The sequence below is a fragment of the Girardinichthys multiradiatus genome, chromosome 14 (assembly GCF_021462225.1).
Source record: "Girardinichthys multiradiatus isolate DD_20200921_A chromosome 14, DD_fGirMul_XY1, whole genome shotgun sequence".
Taxonomy (NCBI): domain Eukaryota; kingdom Metazoa; phylum Chordata; class Actinopteri; order Cyprinodontiformes; family Goodeidae; genus Girardinichthys; species Girardinichthys multiradiatus.
This window is the reverse complement of record NC_061807.1, coordinates 45,633,868-45,655,444: the sequence shown is the minus strand read 5'-3', so window position 1 is coordinate 45,655,444 and position 21,577 is coordinate 45,633,868. Positions and strand designations below refer to the sequence as shown.

At 44.2% G+C, this 21,577-nt stretch overlaps 1 protein-coding gene across 2 annotated transcripts in view; it reads right to left on the bottom strand.

The window, feature by feature from the left end:
• The window catches only part of alox12 (arachidonate 12-lipoxygenase), a 56,033-nt gene extending 40,637 nt beyond the window's left edge, over positions 1-15,396 (bottom strand). Inside the window, exons 1-2 of one of the 2 annotated variants that reach the window (XM_047384944.1) lie at positions 15,206-15,396; positions 6,971-7,117 (exon numbers count right to left, since the gene is read on the bottom strand). In XM_047384944.1, the coding sequence (XP_047240900.1) occupies positions 6,971-7,117 (147 nt within the window). In that variant the 5' untranslated portion in view covers positions 15,206-15,396. Of the gene's footprint in view, positions 1-6,970; positions 7,118-15,154 lie in introns of both variants that reach the window. The other variant, XM_047384943.1, reaches the window with a different exon arrangement.
• Between the last annotated feature and the right edge of the window lie 6,181 nt (positions 15,397-21,577).

The following is a 21,577-nucleotide window of genomic DNA, read 5'->3' as shown; positions in this document are numbered from 1 at the left end:
GACATCAGCCAGGGAAACAGAAATATCAGTGCTGAGGTCAGCAAATTCCCATGAACCCTCGAATACCCTGTAGAGGGTATAGAGCTGGTCCAGTGTTCCACGGCCGGGACGAAAACCACACTGCTCCTCCTGAAGCCGAGGTTCGACTATCGGCCGGAGTCTCCTCTCCAATACCCTGGCGTAGGCCTTACCAGGGAGGCTGAGGAGTGTGATTCCCCTGTAGTTGGAACACACCCTCCGGTCACCTTTCTTATGAAGGGGGACCACCACCCCAGTCTGCCACTCCAGAGGCAGTGTCCCCGACCACCACGCAATGTTGAAGAGGCGTGTCAACCATGACAGCCCCAGAACATCCAGAGATTTGAGGTACTCAGTGCGAATCTCATCCACCCCCGAAGCCCTGCCACCCCGGAGCTTTTTAACCACCTCGGTGACTTCAGCCTGGGTGATGAAAGAGTCCAACCCTGAGTCCCAAACCTCTGTTTCCACCAGGGAATGCATGATGGCAGGATTGAGGAGATCCTCAAAGTACTTCCACCACCCAATATTGTCCTCAGTCGAGGTAAGCAGCCTTCCACCCCCACTGTAAACAGTGTTGGCGAAGCAATGCTTCCCCCTCCTGAGTTGCCGGACGGTTTGCCAAAATCGCTTCGAGGTCAACTGGTAGTCCTTCTCCAGCCGCCTCAGCAGTCCCACAAGCCAACCACAGCCGATAGGACTCCTTCTTCAGCTTGACAGCGTCCCTTACTGCCGGTGTCTACCACCGGGTTCTGGGATTGCCGCCGCGACAGGCACTGCAGACCTTACGGCCGCAGCTACGAGCAGCAGCATCGACAATAGATGCGGAGACCTTCAACCTTCAAAGCATCAACCGTGTCCTGTCCGGCATAGTAGCACTCAGGATTGTTGTCTGAGTGCCAAGAAAAAGCCCAACAGTTTTACTTTCACAAGTGGAGCATTACAGCTAACAGCTAATGCTTTAAAGCTAAATATAGAAGGTTTCTCCATAAAAATCTCCATAAAAATCTGAGTCTGAGGAGGCACAGACCCAACCCCCTGGACCAGGGACAGATATGGAGGAGATCTGAACCACAGACATCTAAAGCCCCCTCAGAGCACAGGCACCCCAGGACAACCGGGGACTACCGCAACCCCCCCAGAGAAGAGCAGGGGAGAGTCACAGGCCACCCGACCAGCAGGCGTCTACCCCCAAGCAGATCCAGCCATGGACCCAGAGACCCGAGACCCCAGGACTTATCACTCCCCAAGCAGAGGCCCGACAGAGTCCATGGGTCCAGGCCCTGGCAAGCAGCCACCGCGGGTGAGCCAGCACACACCAAAGCACCCAGCCCCGGATACCGAGAACCATAAGTACACCGGCGGGCAGAGACACCCACCACCGGCAGGTAGTGTGGCTGGGAAGGAATAGACCCCACATTTGATGGGGGGGCCTAAACTGATCCAGGACAGAGCAGCCCAAGACCCAACCTGACACAAAAAACAGGCACACACAGTCACACATTCCCACCCTCATGCGTTCACATAAAAACGCACACACACATCCACACACCCAACATAAAGACAAACAACAATGGATGTCGTGCACTCTCTCACACTCCCCATACATACTCTATACTCCCAGGTCCAGGTGCCGATACCCCACAGGGACAACCAGTCCCTGGACCTAGGAGGTGGTCCTGTTCCCTTTGGGGTTGGAGACAGGAAGATGGCCCCAGCACCTGAACCTGGACCGGGCTAGCGCGGGCTCGTGCCTGAACCTAAGCGACCCCGAAGCCCCCGTCCTGTCCCCATTCTCCAACGACCCCATCTTCATCCAGAGAGAGGGCCATGTTCAAAAGAACATGACAACCAGAGACGCCACAGAATAAAATAGTCCCAACCCCCAATTAATTCCGATCCGAACCCCATCAGACCCCCACCCCCAACGAACCCCGACATGAATCTCCCCACTGGGCCACGCCCAACCAGGACACAGATATTGAACACATGCCCCTGAACCCAAACGCCATGAATCCCCCCCACAGCACTCCCACAGGTGAGCTTAATTCCTGAAAAGCCAACAAAGCAACACCAACATAGTGCAAGCTCCACACACAGCCCCACTCCAATCACCCCTGCCACGTCCTGCCCCCACCACACAGCGTGCCACAACAGCAAGACAAGGGCCCCGTGCAACGCCGCCCCAGCCCCTGCCCAAAGGCGCAACAGGGCAGACACCATCGAGCACTGAGCTCACAACAGAACCCCCGACCCCACACCAAGATGGGACAAACTCACCCAGCAAGAAGTCCTCGGCCAGCGGCAAGCACCTGGAGCTGTCATCCACCACTACGCCCCCTTAATCACACAGACACACAACATCACTGACACTGCAACGATAGCCCAGGTAGAAACATTATCCAGCTCAGCTCTACCGTTGCCCCTCAGCCGATCCAGATGCCGGTGACCCCACATCCAAGAAGACAACACAACCCCCTCACGCCACAAGCTGCAGCCCCCCACACCACCCCCTGGTCGGAGCCCGATGCTCCCCCAACCGGCGGACCGGGCACCGAAGCAGGGGATAGAGATCCAAGGCAATCCAAACAATCCTGAGAGGGCCAAAAAGCCAGCCCCAGCACCAGACAACCCCCAAGACCCAAATCCCAAGCCCAGCCCAGGTCTTGACCAGAAGGCCCGCTCCCTCTCCCGGCCTCTGACCCCAGACGGCAAACAGCAAACACGGATGTGAAAAGACCCCAAGCCTACCTCTCAAATGTGGTGTTGATGCATGTTGTTGTAGTGTGCATTTACAAAGAAAAATGGGTAGAGAAGAGGGTCTGCCACCCCACCACCCAGAACCCTCAGTGTCTACATGCAACTTAACCCTTAGAGGTGAGCGCAGACACCAGAGGTTAGGGTAATAAAAAAACCTTCCTCTTAGTGCCATTGCCCACACTCACACACAAGGCCATGCATGTGAATGCCATGAAATTTTTATAAATGACTGTCTCAGTTGTACAATAAAATTGGGGCACATGCTGCCATGGGATAGAAAACCCTTGCGGCACGCCAATGACGCACCTACACCCAAGGCCTTACATGAGTGATAGTGTGATGCAGTGGGCGGAGGGAGTTGTCCAGGGATGTGGCGGGAAAGACTGGGGATGCAAAATGCTCTCCCAGGGAGCCAGCTCCCTAGCTGACCCCAATAGGCACCCCCGTTCGCCAAGTTCCAACAAGGGATGGAGGCATAGGCACATCCATCGTGTGAAAGGCTAGGAACAGGGACCAGGGCCTGAGAACCGACTGAAAACCAGGACATCACCCCCAGCCCCCCCAGAGCCTTCCAAACCTTCAAACCCCAATCCCTAGCCCCGACACCCAGTCTCCCGCCTGAAGGAGCCACCGACCCCCAACAAAAAAGAGCTAGCCGGAAGCCTGTGCAGCATTGACAAAGAGTGCAGGTCCAATACAGAAAAAAGACCAGACCAGGGGGCCCAGCACAACCAGAATATGCCACACAAAGGAGGGCACTTGACCAACATGCCCAACCACACCCAGAACAACGGGGCAGAGCCAACAGAGCGCCCGATCCCCGATGCCTGGCACTAGATCGCAGCCACAACCAGGCAAGCGGGGCAACAAAACACGTTCCTCTCCGACACCAAGGCCGCCAACAAGAAACACCCGACCCAAAATGGCAGGCCCACCCAAATGCAAGCTCCAGAACATGCACGCAGTTCGTTTGCCCACAGACAAACGAACTGAGACTCCCTGGGCCAGCCAGGCAGTCAAGCAGATCCCACGATGCACCACCCCGCCCACCACCATGCCCAAGGGAAGGATGCCAGCCCAGCAGGCAGGAGGGCGGCACAGAAAGGCCACAGGATGCACAGCAGAGAGGCTGCACTCCCCCCCAAGACGCAGAACCACCAATATCTAGGCCAGCCGCGAAAAACGACAGAGCCAAGCCAAGCTGCAGTTCCCCCTAAGCCAACGGCACAGCACCACCACACATCCTTCCATACATTTGTAGGGAACGGTGAAGAACACCAACCCCAAGCACACACCACCCACCAGGAACCACCCAGCAGACAAGCAAACCCAACCTGAGCATAAGGCCGAGAAGCCCGATGCAATCACTGAACCTAGCAATGCCTGCCCTGCAGCAACCACACACGGAGGCCAGACCCCCCATGCACAGGACCACCACCCCAACTCCACAGCATGCCAGACAGAACAGAACACAGCAACGAGCATCCAAAGCAAAAGCCGGGCACAAAGCCCACACAATGCAAATGCGCTCTGACCAGCCCTCCAAAAGCCCCCTGCAAAAGTGCATCCCTGCGAGAAGAAGACCACCAACATCCAGGTCCAAGAACATGCCCAACCCCCATACCCCTGCCAGAAGTAGCCCGCGAGAAAACCCACACCGAAGCCCACAAAAAGCAGAGAACCCACAGAGCCAAGACCAAAACCCACCAAGAAGCCGAGACCAGTCCACCCCAAGATCAACCCCCCGGCAACCCACCAGCCCAAACCATGTAGACCCCTCCGATCCCCCTACCCCCAGAATCCGAACCGGAACCACCCAGGTCCAAACGATGCCCATCCCCACCCAAGGCCAACCACTCACCTCCACCCCAGAAGAAAACCTACACCCACCCCAACATTCGAACAACTCCCAGAACACATAAGACATTAGACACACAGGTTGACTCTGCCCCACCCCCTCCACAGATCCTCCACCCCGCCAGCAGAGTGCACTCCTTGAAGGAGAGAGCACCTGCAATGAGATGGTACCTACCCGCCAGTTTAGGAGGCCCCTACACCCACCGATGCACCGAAGACCCCCAGGCCGGTGCCGGGTGCAAGAGCATGCGCCGGCCCAAAACCCCGGTGACATACCCGCCCGGACCCAAGCCCCCCGGGCCAGCCACGACCCCAGCATTTGGGCAACACACCCCAGGAACTCAGAGCCCCCAAGCCCATCCCAGATCCGCCCAGGAGCAGACCGGCCACCAGGCCAGTAACCTATGTCCGCCGGCACAGGCTCCCAAAAGCATCACATGCAGCCACCAGATGCTGCCCCGAGAGCCACCAAAGCCCCACCCTGGTTGGGGCCACAGGCCCCAGCGCCAGACCCCCCAGTGACCCCAGCCCAGAGACACCCCAAATGACCCAAACCCAGACACCCCACCCCCGCCACAATGCCCCATAGTACAAAGCCAAAGGTGCCCCACCCCCACTAGGTGATGGAGCCGATTAAAGGAGCCCAGAGAGATTGATCTGATGTGGAGGCAGAGGCTCTAGACTTATATAATCCAACAGAAGGCTTCTGTACTGGTTAATATTAAGAAGGTTTTTATTTTTCCAATTCATGAGGATAGTTTTCTTAGCAATACATAAGGCAGTGAAAACCATGTGAACTGAATTTCTCTATGGTGACATCATCTGAGTTGCCCAAAAGGAAAACAGAGGGGGAAGGTGAAATATTACATCTCTTTAATAAGTCACATATCAGGCACCTCTGAACAGGTGCACATAACCATAGTGAGTGGATGTAATTGTCAGGTATATTGCCTGTGCAGTGTAAGCAATTATTAGACGGTGCAAAATCCATCCTGAACATCCGTTGACCTGTATAGTATACTCTATGAAGGATTTTATATTGTATTAATTGTAAACTGGTGTTACCAGTCATTTTAAAAGTTCAGGAACAAATCTGAGACCAAAATGTTTGGTCAAAGTTAACTGATAAGTCCACCTCCTATTTCATAATAGGAAGAGAAATTGATTCATCTTTATTAGACAGTGTATATCCTGTATATCTTAGACATTAATTTGGGTGGTTGAGTTTTAAGAACTCTAGTACACTTGATGGCATTTGTAACCCAATGTTTTTAAGCCTACATTTATTTTTATTATAGATTTAATTTGTTGATATTCTAAAAATGTGTTCTTGTCCATCCGATATTGTATAATTAATCTGTTAAATGGGATGAACTGAATTCCTTCAAATATATGTTCCTGGTTTTCAATTCCTTTAATATTATTGCATAATGTCTGTTCTACGTCTAGCCGGGGTTCATCTAGAGGATTGTGTTTAAACCATTTTGAGATGTATTGTAGCCTATTGGCTAAGAAGTAATGACAAAAGTTAGGCAGATCTAGTCCTCCTTTATCTTTGGTCTTTTGTAGCGTTTTAAAGCTAATACGCAGGGTTTATCTTTCCAAAGAAATTTAGTGATGGAGAAGTCCAGAGATCTAAAAAAGTCAGATGATGGTTTGTTTGGGATCATTGAGAATAAGTAATTGATTTTTGGCAAGACCTTCATTTTTATTGAAGCAACCATGCCCATGAGTGACATGGGTAGAGATTTCCATCTAGCGAGATCATCTTCCACTTTTTTCAAAAGCGGGATGTGGTTTAGTTTTTTTTAGTCTGACAATCTAGGAGAAACATTAATACCCAAGTATGTAATATTCCCTGACTGTAGTTGTATATTAAGGGAATTGTGGAAAGAACAGTTAATTGGAAGAACTGTCGATTTCAACCAATTTATAGAATAATGCTTGAGAAATTCTTGAGAAAGAATTTATCAATCCAAGTACCTGAGAGACAGAGGTTTGCAAACGCTGGAGAAAGAGTAATACATCATCTGCATAAAGACTGATTTTATGTTCAATATTCATGCATTTTATGCCTTTAATATCTTTAGTTTGCCTGATTGCTGCCGCGAGTGGTTCAATAAAAATTGCAAATAATGAGGGGGGAAAGTGGGCATCTCTGCCTGGTGCCCCTCTGAAGATAGAAGTTGGAAGTGTGTAACTTTAACTCTTATCTCTTTTATTTCCTGCAAATTATAAGCTCTAGTTTACAGCTACATTTTTCATATAATAAATGCACTTAGCACCAGGCTAATGGCAGAAGGTGAGACAGACTGACCATTTTTCACACACTTACTGCTCCTCGACAAAAATCTAGTCCAGGGTTGTCCAACAGGGTTCGCTTACTCTCTCCTCTCTCCCCTATCAGGGTTACAAATATGTAGTTGTTGGTGCCTGAATACTCTGATGTTCCAGTGGCTACTGTGACAGTGTAGATCTCCATCTGAAAATTTACATAAAGAGAATAATCTAGTGATTAACTAAAAGACAAAGAAGACATGTCAGTATATTGTTCTATTAATAGTTGCCTGGCAGATTCAAACCCAGTGAGGAATAATTTTGTTAACTTAACAGTTGTGGAACATTTGGGACCATTTCATGCAACCTCATCAGTAATTCTCTCATTATTGCATGATAGTGAAAACTTACTCATGTTTCTGCTGAATATATGAATATATTATTTAATATTAATACTTTAATATTATATTAATATTATATTAAAGAACAATTCGGTCTGTTAAGGGTTGTCCTGTAAATACCAGTCCAATAAGGTGGTGGTATTAGGACAAAATTTAAATGGATGAGCCACGCTCTGGCATTATTGAGCAGCAAAACTCTGTTTCCACACATAATGAATTCACACAGTTTCTTAAAATACAAGAATTTATTAACAAAAATAAGTAAACTGAAAGTCAAACATATTTGGATCAATGAACTCTTTACTATGCTAAAACAACCCAACTAAACTACCAATCAAAATTAAAGAATAAGGAAGACTAATGGGCTATGTACAATATAAAAGTGAATCAAAGATTGTTGACAACCATGACCGAAAGAGTGATGCAACATTACCATGCAATGTTTATGTTTGAGAACCAAGGATTATCTTGAAGAATCTGGAAATGAAGTTAAGTTAGTCTTGAAACTAAATTAGGGAATATTTGGTATACCTTTAAACAACCATTCACAATGCAAGATCAGATAAAACATTATTTTAATAAAATTATATTTTAAAGAATGATTTGCCGAATAAAACCAACCTTCTGGATGACCAATTCTCAATGGTGCCTTTATTTATTAAAATAATATTTAAAAAATATTATTTTGAATAAGAACCAAATCTTTGAGGAATGGGCTTAATTGTGTTATTTAGTTATCAAGTTTAGTAAAATAATATTTAGGGAAATATTATTTTACTAGATTGAAAACTAACAACTCTTTTGGGTAAATTATCTTTAGTAGGCAAGCACGTGTTCTTAGCTGTTAGCGGTTGGAGCTAACAAAAAAGCTTATAGCTTATCATCCGAATCAAACACATACATTTAAAATACCATTAATAAAAGGGTTAAAATGCATAAGCGAGGACGGCATGTTATGGATGATCTTCTGTGTTTAAAATCACCCTTTAAATAAAGTTTGTCTTAAATAAAAAAAAAAATGCAAACACAGAACAGAACAGTAATAAAGAATGACTTGCTGAATGAAACCAACCTTCTGGATGATCAATTCTCATCAGTGTTTAATTAGCTGCCTTTATTTATTAAAATATTTAAAGAAATATTATTTTGAATAAGAACCAAACCTTTTAGATAAATGGGTTTTGATGGTGTTCAATTAGTTATCACTTTTAGTAAAACAATATTTAAGTAAATATTACTTCCTAGATTGGAAACTAATAACCTTTCTGGGTAAATGATTTTCAGCGGACTCATAAGTTGGGCGAGCACGTGTTCTTAGCCGTTAGAGGTTGGAGCTAACAAAAGAAGCTTATAGCTGGTTACCAGAATCACACACACACCTTTAAAATACCACTAATAAAAAGGTTTGAAATGCATAAGCCTGGATGCATAAGCCGATGTTTTGTGTTTAAAAACCTCCCTTTAAATAAAATTTGTCTTAACTTCAGTTTTATTTATTTTTTATTTATTTATATAGCACCAATTCACAACACATGTTGTCTCAAGGCACTTCACAATGTCAGGTACATACATTCCAATTAATCTTAACCGTTGAACAGTTTCAGTCAGATTCAGTTATTTATTCAAATTCGATAAAAAGTTTTTATCAGGATCTGCATGTTTGGGCTTTATGTTTGTTTTGCTTTTGCTGTAAAGTGTTTTTTATCCTTATATTGTGCTTCTTAGTTTGGTCATAGTTCTGTCATTTATTCTTTCTGCGTTCATCGTATTTATTAGTCCACCCACTCTCAGATGATCAAGATGGCGCCGCAGATGGTCGCCTCGGCATGTTGGTGCGCATTGTTTTGTTTTGTTTTTTGCTTTAAAACGGTCTTCTGTGATGGTACCCGGAGCTCTCTCACCAGAGAAGAACTCATGAACATCAGGGCTACTACACCAGAGGAGTTATTTCCAACTTTTCTGCCTACTGCTCTGGAATTTTTGGACATTCTGGGCAAAGGTGCGCTCACCTTTGTTCACGCGGTGAAACGCCGGAAGAGAGGGAAACGGGCTGGGGTGCTGGTACGATTTCGCCAGCGTGGACTACGAACACCGTTACCTGGAATATTTCTCTCTAACGTGCGCTCACTTCCCAACAAAATTGAGGAACTACAACTGCTGTTGGGGAAAAACAGGGACTTTTATTCATCTGCAGTTTTGTGCATTGGCTGTGTGGATTAATACCGGACTCTGCGCTGCAGCTGGCAGGATTCCAGCTCTACAGAGCGGACGGAGACAAGGAACTCTCCGGCAAAGCGAAAGGTGGAGGAATCTGTTTTTACCTCAACAGTGGTTGGTGCAACGACGTGACAGTGATTCAGCAGCACTGTTCTCCAGACCTGGAAGCCTTCATCATAAACTGTAAGCCTTTCTATTCCCCCCGTGAGTTCGCTTCGTTCATCCTGGTCGGTGTTTACATCCCGCCGCAAGCTAACATGCAGGTCGCACAGCGCATGCTCACCGACCAGATACTGAGTGTGGAGCGGACCAACCCGGACTCCTTAGTAATCGTTGTTGGCGACTTTAACAAAGGTAATCTGACCCACGAACTCCCCAAATATAGACAGTTTATAAAATGTCCGACCAGAGAGGAAAACATTCTGGATCACTGTTACACCACCATCAGAGACGCTTATCACACCGTCCCACGTGCTGCACTGGGCCAATCCGACCACATCATGGTCCACCTGATTCCTGCATACAGGCAGAAACTAAAGCTCTGCAAACCTGTTGTGAGGACGACAAGGAAGTGGAGCAGTGAGGCTGTGGAGAATCTCCAGGCGTGTTTAGGCTGTACAGACTGGGATGTGTTCAGGACTACTACCAACAGTCTGGACGAGTACACAGAGGCTGTGACTTCCTACATCAGCTTCTGTGAGGACAGCTGTGTACCATCATGCACCAGGGTGAGTTACAACAATGACAAACCCTGGTTCACAGCTAAACTCAGAAGGTTAAGACTGGATAAGGAAGAGGCCTTCAGGAGTGGGGACAAACACATATACAGAGAGGCTAAGTACAAGTTTGACAAGGCAGTGAAATAGGCCAAACGACTGTACTCTGAGAAGCTCCAAAACCAGTTCTCAGCCAATGACTCTGCATCTGTGTGGAAAGGGCTCAGGCAGATCACCAACAACAAGCCGAAAGCCCCCCACTCCATCAACGACCGACGCCTCGCCAACGACCTGAACGAGTTCTACTGCCGCTTTGAAAGACAAAGGGACAGTCCTGCAACCATCCCCCACGACGCCCCCCAACAGCTGCAGCCACAATCCACCACCCCCACCTCCCCAACCTCAAGAGGGGCCTTGGCACCTCCAACCCCCACCCTGAAGTTCCCCCCCACCAGCCCCCTACCCACGCCGAGGACGGCTCTTTCCATCCAGGAGAGGGACGTCAACAAACTCTTCAGGAGACAGAACCCCCGGAAAGCTGCTGGTCCGGATTCTGTCTCACCAGCCAGCCTGAAGCACTGCGCTGATCAGCTGTCTCCAGTCTTCACAGACATTTTTAACACCTCACTGGAGACATGTCATGTGCCAGCCTGCTTCAAGTCCTCCACCATCGTCACTGTTCCCAAGAAGCCAAGGACCACAGGGCTTAATGACTTCAGACCCGTCGCCCTGACCTCTGTGGTGATGAAGTCCTTTGAGCGCCTTGTGCTCTCACACCTAAAAGACATCACCGACTACCCTCCCGGACCCCCTGCAGTTTGCCTACAGAGCCAACAGGTCTGTAGATGATGCAGTCAACCTAGCCCTTCACTTCATCCTCCGGCACCTGGACTCCACAGGAACCTATGCCAGGATCCTGTTTGTGGATTTCAGCTCTGCCTTCAACACCATCGTCCCAGTTCTGCTACAGGAGAAGCTCTCCCAGCTGAGTGTGCCCGACTCCACCTGCAGGTGGATCACTGACTTCCTGTCTGACAGGAAGCAGCGCGTGAGGTTGGGGAAGCACGTCTCTGACTCCCTGACCATCAGCACCGGTTCCCCCCAAGGCTGTGTTCTCTCTCCTCTGCTCTTCTCCCTGTACACCAACAGCTGCACCTCCAGTCACCAGTCTGTCAAGCTTCTGAAGTTTGCGGACAACACCACCCTGATCGGACTCATCTCTGATGGTGACGAGTCTGCGTACAGATGGGAGGTGGACCATCTGTTGGACTGGTGCAGCCAGAACAACCTTGAGCTCAACGCTCTAAAGACAGTAGAGATGGTTGTGGACTTCAGGCAGAACCCAGCCCCACCTGCCCCCATCACCCTCTGTGACTCCACAATTGACACTGTGGAATCTTTCCGCTTCCTGGGAACCATCATCTCCCAGGATCTCAAGTGGGAGCCAAACATCAGCTCCCTCATCAAGAAAGCCCAGCAGAGGATGTTCTTCCTGCGGCAGCTGAAGAAATTCAACCTGCCAAAGACTATGATGGTGCACTTCTACACAGCCATCATTGAGTCCATCCTCACCTCCTCCATCACCATCTGGTACGCCGCTGCTACAGCCAAGGATAAGGGCAGGCTGCAGCGTGTCATTCGGTCTGCTGAGAAGGTGATTGGCTGCAGTCTACTGTCACTCCAGGAACTGTACACCTCCAGGACCCTGAAGCGGACAGGGAAGATTCTGGCTGATCCCTCCCACCCTGGTCACAGACTCTTTGAGACTCTCCCCGCTGGCAGGAGGCTGCGGTCCATCCGGACCAAAACCTCACGCCACAAGAACAGTTTTTTCCCATCTGCCACCAGCCTGGTTAACAAAGCCCGGAAACCACCCTGACACTCTCCCTTTCCCCCACACCCCCCCGTTTTTTGCTGACAGGACACCTGTAACCTGTAACTCTATGTGTTACATTAACGCTCAGCATGGACTCCTGCTTTACTTGCTCTGCCATACTTGCACAATGATCACCTGCACTGTTGTATTGCTCTTGCATCTTATACTGCTCTATATTTACTCTCACTCACTTAAAACTGTGCACATATATTTATATTATATTCTAGATATGTTTATACTGTTTAATTTGTACTGTATTGCACCGACTACGCCAAAACAAATTCTTTGTATGTCCAAAAACATACTTGGCAATAAAGCTTTTCTGATTCTGATTCTGACTGGTTTATCAATGTCCTTCTGTTTTCCTGTGTTCTGACTTTTCCTTCCTTTTTTCCTTATTAGTTCCTCCCCTTGTCCTTAGATCCCCTTCAGTTATTATTTACCTAGAGGTTTATTTCCCTTTAGATTAGTTGTTCTCCCCAGCCTTGCTTATAGTAGAGTTCCCTCCCATTTAGTTCTTTATGTTTATTTGTCCTCCCCGATTCATTATGTTAGTATAGTTCTTTGTGTTTAGTTCTTCTCTGGTAGTTGTATTTAGTTATTGGTTACTTCCCTTTATGTTCTTGTGTTGTTTAGATTAGTGGTTGTATTTGATTTTCGCTTCCCTGCTCCTCCTTGTGAATTATTGTTGGTTTATCTTTAGATCTAGTTTCCCTTTGGTTTATTTATAGTTTAGTTTCTCTAGTGTCCCTGCATTTCCCAGTCCTATCACCATAGTAACCATTCAGTCCCTCAATCAAACCAGTTCTCGCACCTGTTCTCACTTCTCTTCTGATTACTCTAGCTTCCCTCTTATCGGTCCATTCTCCTCCTCTCCCTGCTCCTATACCTGGTTGTACCAAGTCAAGCTTGTCTCATTACACAATTTATATGAATGAATACTTGAACAGCAAATCATTATTTAACTTAGTTGCACGTGATCGTAATCACTCTGGATCCAAGTTGAAGAGTTATGTCTGCTTACCAGCAAGAGACATGCTGTCTCTCCTTCCTCTGTGGGAGAGGTCTGTTTATTGGAACGCAGGGTTTTTATTCAAACAGTGGGAAGTCCGCTGTCCTTCTGTTCCTGGGCTGAGTTAAGAGTAGGTTACTGTGATTTATTTTAAAAATTGCAGAAAATATCAAACTGGCCTTTAAATGTTGTAATCCATTGCTGGACCCAACACATTTTTGCTTGTTGTTTGATTTTGAATGTTTTTAGTTAAAAAATAAGATTTGTTCTGCTCAATAGGTTGCTGTAATCATACCTGTAAAAGTGTAAACTATGATACACTCTAGCTAGAGGAATCCAAACGATAGTCAGCTAAGAGGGCATTAGAGTGTTGTTTTCCTGTTAGTGGTAAGACACAACTGTAACATTTTTCTGATTAACTGCACTGTGTGGAAAAAATATGCAGTCTGCAGTTAAGGACATTCCAGCCAGGCTTGTCTACACTACTCACTGTGTTTGTGGTGGTGTTGATGCTGGTCTTATTTCAAAAAACTGGAATTTTATAGTTCTGAGAACGATTAGGACAAATATAAATGCTAAAATGCACACATTCTAGTATATGATTTGCAGTGAGCATATGTCTGTTGTAAAAACACATTTTGACATTGATTTATTTTAATTACTAGATTTATTAGTATTAGATAAATTATTAGTATTAGATTATTATTATTAAACTAAGTGAAAAATATGTTTTTCATGCAATACTTTTCCTGCTTTATCAACAGCATATGTGAGCCATACCCTGTGTTTGGTAATATCTACTTAAAACAGGACTGTCAGTATTGCCTGTTTAGATAACTGGAACATGTTGAACTCATAGGGAAACCAAACATATTGCTCTAGGAAATTTTCCTACCAATGTATGCAAATAAAATACTGGAATACATTAAAATAGTGTTGCATTCACATACTTTGCGACTTGGATTCTAAAGGTTATGATTTGAATATCATATCTAAGCAAATATCCAAGCCATATTCGTGCAATAGAGCCAATACAATAAGAGATGCATTGTATTCTACACCAGATGAAAGAGTTTTTTTTTTTTTCCTACAGCCACAGGCATCATGACATATGATGAAAGCAGATGTCATATCTGGGTCTTTACATTATACTGTAATCTGTCCATCAGTTCCTAATAACATCTCACAGCACACATGCACACACACCCCCCCCCCCCCCCCCTCGCACCACACACACACACACACACACACACACACAAACAAACACTCGTACTATATGTTGTGAGGACCTTGCATTGACTCTCATTGACTTCCATCAATTTCCATTCATTGTCAACCCTTTCTATGGCCTAACCCTGACCCTATCCCTAACCCTAACCATAACCAGTACCTAACCCTAAGTCTAACCTTAACTCAATTCACACCTTAATCCTAAACCTAACCCTAATCAAAAAATGTGAGGACCGTGAAAAATGTCCTCACATTGCAACAAACAAACCTCACTTTGATGGTGAAATACAAAAACACACAAAAACAAATGCAAGTATATATGTGGGTAAAAAGGTAAAGAAACATGTTATGAAGTGCTTTGCTTTGCAATTGCAGTCCCATTAACATACATCTTTGTATTACTTAAATACTGACACTGATGTCACACCTCTTTGTAAAATTTAAATCTCTAAGTATTTTTTATTTCACGAGCATTATGAAACTTTCACAGGTATTTTTTTTTGCTTTAGGGACACAGAGAACATTATTCTCAGGTTAGTTCTGAACTCTAGAAAATGTTTTTTTTTGTTTAAATTTGACTTGTTTCCCTGTCGACTTCTCTTTCATTTTTGAATAAAATCACCAGCATTTGTCTATACAAATTCTGCATGCGCCTTTTGAGAATTAGTCCTCATCTAAAGTAAAGTTAGATGCTTTAGATGCAAAGCTATTAGAAGGTAAAACAAATCAACACCAAAAGATGAACATCAGTCAATTTTTTGCGCTCAGAGCAGAGTGTAACATTTCTGACCTTGTTTTCCAGCAGATTTCCTCTCACCCAGTTTGTTGCTTGACTACTCACTGGTTTTGTCCTCTCAACTCTGAGCTCTGGTTCGTCTCTCTTCTGTCTTCTCAACAGTTTGAACAGGAACGTTCAGCCGGCTGCAGCTACTGAGGTCACTGGTGCAGCTGTCCGTCACTCCAACAGAACAGATTTCACTCTCTTCTCTGTACGCCTGTGAAAGAGAACAGACAACCCCTTTATGGGATCTCACCTCACTCTTTGGCACACACACACACACACACACACACACACACACACACACACACACACACACACACACACACACACACACACACACACACACACACACACACATAAAGAAAGGAAAGAGACAGAGAGAGTTAGCAACATGAAGGAAGTTGGGTCAAAGAAATGACAAAACCAGTTAAACCTTGCTCAAAACGTAATAGTTTGTCAGCCGCCCGCAGTTACTGAAGTCACAGTGCAGCCGTCTGTCACTCCAACAGAAGAGATTTATCTAATGTTTTATCTGCACTTGTGTGAGAAAGAACAGACAAGCCCTTTATAGAATCTCACCTCACTCTTCGCCACACACACACACACACACACACACACACACACACACACACACAAAGAGAGAGAGAAAGAGAGGAAAGAAACGGGAAGTTAGCAACATGAAGGAAGTTGGCTCAAAGAAATGACAAAGCCTGTTCAACCTTGCCCAAAACTTTACAGTTTGCAGGTATTGTGTTGCTAATTTGCCACAGATTTCAAATGTAAAAGGTCATATTTGGCATGGGAAGCAAAGCTGATAGATGAACATTTATGTTTAAAAGTCATTAAAATGGGCACGGTGCTGTTGGTGTAGGGGGTTAAGCATGACCTCAGTCAGTCGACGCAGGCTATCGCCGGATTGAATATCGGCCTGTTGATGCTTTCTGCGCTAGCTAACCCCAGTCTTTTCACACCATTTCCGTCTAACTACTGTCAAAAAAATAATAAAGGCCACTAGAGCCCTAAAAAACTGTAAAACAAAAAAAAGTCATAACAATTATGAACAGTAGTAAACAGACAAATTCTAACTAGGCTAAGGTTGAACTATTCTGCCATATTTAAGGTTGGGTGGAAAACGTGCAACATGACTTTGTGCATTATTAATTGAAAAAACAAACTGCACCTTAATAAATTTACTTAACAAGGAGAACAGTGAGAATGAAAGTGGCACTTTATTAATTCTTGCAAGAACTGAGAACAGACAGAGGATACAACTAAACCAGTGTCTCAGTCTGCCTGCTCTGCTGCAGACAGGAACACACATAGCTTTTATAGTTCTTCAGGGGCTGAGAATGTAGTTCACAATACAGAGGAGACTGGGAGATAAATCAGTCCTTAAGCATCAGATATCCAAAAGGAGCTCAGCATGATGTGCAGCACCGGAGCGAAGAGAGGTATCTTCTCCTGGGTAAACACTACCTTCATATCAGAAAGGTCTTGCTTCTCTAAGTGTGGCAGGCTGAGCTGGCACAAGTAGATCTAGTCTGAACTGGACATTTCATAGACAACAAGCTGATTTAGGACACACTGTAAAACAGATACTAAACAGGATGACCCATTTGACCCACTATCAACTCGCCCTTTCGATCATAGAAGAAATTGTTTCTTCTGTGATCTGCAATTAACAAAGGAAAAATTAAATAATAAGATTTAAACAGTGTGCTTTCAAATTGCCAAGTGAAAGAAATTTAATAACACCCGAAAAGATGCATTCCTTCAGTCAATCCAACCAGTGATTCAATTGGTGCCAAAAGGACAAATGAGTATACAATAAAATGATTACATTATTGATTAAAAACACTTAAAAATATATTGATTAAAAATCTAAATGACAAATGATTGGAAGGAAAAGAAAAGAAAAAAAGACCCAAAAATCTAAAACATCAATGACAAATGAGCCTTCCCCAAATTAAATGTACTCAGAGTACAAGGAAATGTAGGACATATTTGAAAGTGTCATTGTTGGGACCAGAGCCATGGGTTACAAAATGAACGGCCAGTACGAACTTTTCTGGACCTTTCAAAATAAATTGCATTAACCTACAGGGGTTGGACAATGAAACTGAAACACCTGTCGTTTTAGTGTGGGAGGTTTCATGGCTAAATTGGACCAGCCTGGTAGCCAGTCTTTATTGATTGCACATTGCACCAGTAAGAGCAGAGTGTGAAGGTTCAATTAGCAGGGTAAGAGCACAGTTTTGCTCAAAATATTGAATTGCACACAACATTATGAGTGACATACCAGAGTTCAAAAGAGGACAAATTGTTGGTGCACGTCTTGCTGGCGCATCAGTGACCAAGACAGCAAGTCTTTGTGATGTATCAAGAGCCACGGTATCCAGGGTAATGTCACCATACCACCAAGAAGGACGAACCACATCCAACAGGATTAACTGTGGACGCAAGAGGAAGCTGTCTGAAAGGGATGTTCGAGTGCTAACCCGGATTGTATCCAAAAAACATAAAACCACAGCTGCCCAAATCACGGCAGAATTAAATGTGCACCTCAATTCTCCTGTTTCCACCAGAACTGTCTGTCGGGAGCTCCAAAGGGTCAATATACACGGCCGGTCTGCTATAGCCAAACCTTTGGTCACTCATGCCAATGCCAAACATCGGTTTCAATGGTGCAAGGAGTGCAAATCTTTGGCTGTGGACAATGTGAAACATGTATTGTTCTCTGATGAGTCCACCTTTACTGTTTTCCCCACATCCGGGAGAGTTATGGTGTGGAGAAGCTCCAAAGAAGCGTACCACCCAGACTGTTTCATGCCCAGAGTGAAGCATGGAGGTGGATCAGTGATGGTTTGGGCTGCCATATCATGGCATTCCCTTGACCCAATACTTGTTCTAGATGGGCGTGTAACTGCCAAGGACTACCGAACCATTCTTGAGGACCATGTGCATCCAATGGTTCAAACATTGTATCCTGAAGGCGGTGCCTTGTATCAGGATGACAATGCACCAATACACACAGCAAGACTGGTGAAAGATTGGTTTGATGAACATGAAAGTGAAGTTGAACATGTCCCATGGCCTGCACAGTCACCAGATCTAAATATTATTGAGCCACTTTGGGGTGTTTTGGAGGAGCGAGTCAGGAAACGTTTTCCTCCACCAGTATCACTTAGTGACCTGGCCACTATCCTGCAAGAAGAATGGCTTAAAATCCCTCTGACCACTGCGGTAATTAAGGTACAAGCGTTGCTTGACTTTCTCTCTGAAGTCTACAGAAGTAAACTGTGCTCCAGAGACTTCCCAGCAGAGACCCTGTCTCTACAATGGCAAGTGGAGCAGTTTTCCCGGTCTGAAGGAAGGACAACGGGACCGCATCACCGTGGTTACAGCTGTAAAGCGCAGTTTGGCCAGCCGACAAAACTAACCGCCACACCCTACAGCTATGGAAGTTAGCTGCAAGTTAATCCTTTGTTCACTGTGGATGCTTTCTTCAACTTCGTCGCCCCGGACAACTTTTCCTCAGCACGGTTCACGTAAGAGGTTGTGTTTTGGACAGAGAAGTAGTTTAGAGTGAAATAATCTAAACATTTTTCATTTTATGATGTTTGGTTTTGTTTGTGTTGAAAACTCAGCTATCTTAGTGCTAGCTGTATTTTGTTTTTTAAGATTGGAGAGATATTTGGTTAAATGAATTTAATTGATCTAAGTGAATCTTTTTACCACATCTTGCATTTGACTCTACAGCTTCTGGTCTGATCTAGCTGGGCTGCTCAGTGAGGCTTTGTGCTGCTCTGTCCAAAGCCTTGTTAACGTGTGTGGAGACCATTCCTTTGCTCCGCCTTTTATTTTGTCGGCTCCAGCAGTCTTCTCTGTCATCTGAGGTTTGAGCAGGCCTTGCGCCAGTGCTCTGTTGTCCATGCAGGGTCTGCTGTGGATGTTGAGTTTGGTTCTCCATGTTAACAGGCAGTAATTCACTGAGTAATCAGTCAGGAAAAATACCAGGGAGCTTCCCTCATGAGACTTTGCCTTGATATAACAGACACAATATTTTCAACCCTTCTGCCACAACAGAACTTTTCCTTTCTTTAATAGCTGTATTTTTGTTTCTGCAAGATGAGTTCATTTGTTTGTTTATTTATTTATTTATTTCTAAGCATAAAAACGTTGTATTTGTAAATTTTATATACCACTGTTTGTAAAACTTTGAGAAACACGTCAAATCTTCATCTTTCTAATATTAATTTTGTTGAGGTACTTGGCAAAAATTGGCAAAGTTCTCCCAGTAGCAAAATCCATAACATTACCATTGTAATATTTAAATGATAAGGTGATGTACCACATATCATAAGCCAGTAACTTGCTATTCATACTCCTTTTTAGCTGTTCCTTACTGGTTTAGTTTTTTCATTAAGTCATTATATCACTATGTCCCTTAATGTTTAATCTAAAGAAACAATAATGCTGGCATGGCCCAACTCAAATCTCTAGTAAATCGTTTTCTTCCTACAATAAATTGATTCCTGTTAAATCACAAGTCATTTCTCTTCACCTGTCTGATATTAATCATTAAATCAAGCTGTATTCTCTGTTTTTCATTTCTTCCTCTTGGTTTGTTACACCTCTCACTTTCTGATTTTTACATTGTTCTACAAAATAAAATAACAAAAAACTCATATTACACTAAAAACACATTTGCAACCTAACTAAGCAAGTATAAAGCATAGACTGTCATATTGTATTATCCCGCCATTCAGGTTAATGAAACAATTTGAACCTGAAATAAGGTATAATAAATATACCTTGATAAAGATTAATTTCTGATTCTATGCATTTAGAGAATTTCTTTCCATCAAATGTCTCCACAATATGTAATAAGTTGCATGATTAAATTCCATCTCTCTAAGCCTGCAGAGAGCCTTTTTCCTTTTTTCTAGCTTTCAGTCAGTTTCTACCAGAAACTCCTTTCCTATTCAATGTATGCTTTAATTCTAATCAAAGTGCATAAGTTTCTTTAGGTCTATCCTTCAAGAGTAAACAAAAAAAATTCAAGCAGTAATTTTAACCAGTAACACAGCTATATCTATATTTGACTTGGGCATAACTCAACACTTAACGCATAGGAACCATAAAACAAATCAAAGCAAAGCTTCTGGTGTGCACCACAAAAGCTCATTTGTTGTTTTAACACAGCAAATGAATCTTAGAAAGTATTTAAGGTAATCAAAATAAGACATGCAGTTGCAGGCTCTCATCACATGCAACTTGCTTTAATGGCCACACACATACGGATTTCAGTCTGACATCGCATACAGCTCACATAAATGCAAAACACCATTGTTCATACATCTTTCAGAGATTCACCCATTCATCTATCTGCCATACGCTGCGGATCCAAGCATTTCCATTCATACATCTCATCCACAGTTTCCATCCTTTTTTCACACCCTTTCATGCCCCCGGGGGTCCACTGACCTGATTAATAGTTTGATGGTCAGCCGAGTCAGTTTAAAAAGTTTTTATGTGTGCACACATTCCTAATTATTAGATTATTGACTCCAATCCCTTTAACAGGATTAATTTAACATCTCTGCAGAACACCAATCACCCAATCTTTGGGATCTTTGAAGCATACTCTGGGTTCTTACACCCGATAATCACTGTTGGTAGATTGCTCATTTTTGTCCTCTTTAACAGATTATTTGTATTTTTCCAAGCAATTTAGTGTTTTTTTAAATATATTTATTTTCCTATTATTGTTGTTAGTTTTAGTAACTATTTAATATTGTCTTATCCAAGTCAAATGAGTCTTGGTTTTACTCTTTGTATCCTAATCAAGCCTTATGATACTTATTTCAATAATATTGAACTTGATAAGCAACCGGTTGCTGCGTATTTTTATTTTAATTGTATGGTATGCTCTTTTAATGTACAAAAAAAATAAAATAGGTAACGTAAAGTATATGCAAGTATGTTTTACTCACGGTGCTTTTTGTCATTGAGTGAATTATCTGATTAAAACTTTTGCACCACTTTTTTACCAAATGTGGTCAGCAAAAGTCTGACTTGCTGTGAGAAATTTTATACTGTTATTTTATCATCTGTTGATTTACTTAAACATATAAAAAGTCTCATCTGCCTTCTATGAAGTAATTGTAAAGGCCTTAGCTCAGTTTCTTTTAAGCTTAAACAAACCAACTTCAGAGACCTGTCCACTGACGAAAGCAACTACAAAAGTTATTAAATGACACACTTTTCAAGTTGGCTTTACAAATTGCAACTTTAGCCTAAGACAAATATGTTAAATTGAACCACACAGGCAGGTTGAAAAAAAAAGAAAACCGCACAATCGCAGATCGAGTTCGTGTGGTACTCCACAGTAGAGGGTGACACGGGAGTGGATTTTCTCTCCTGTCCCAT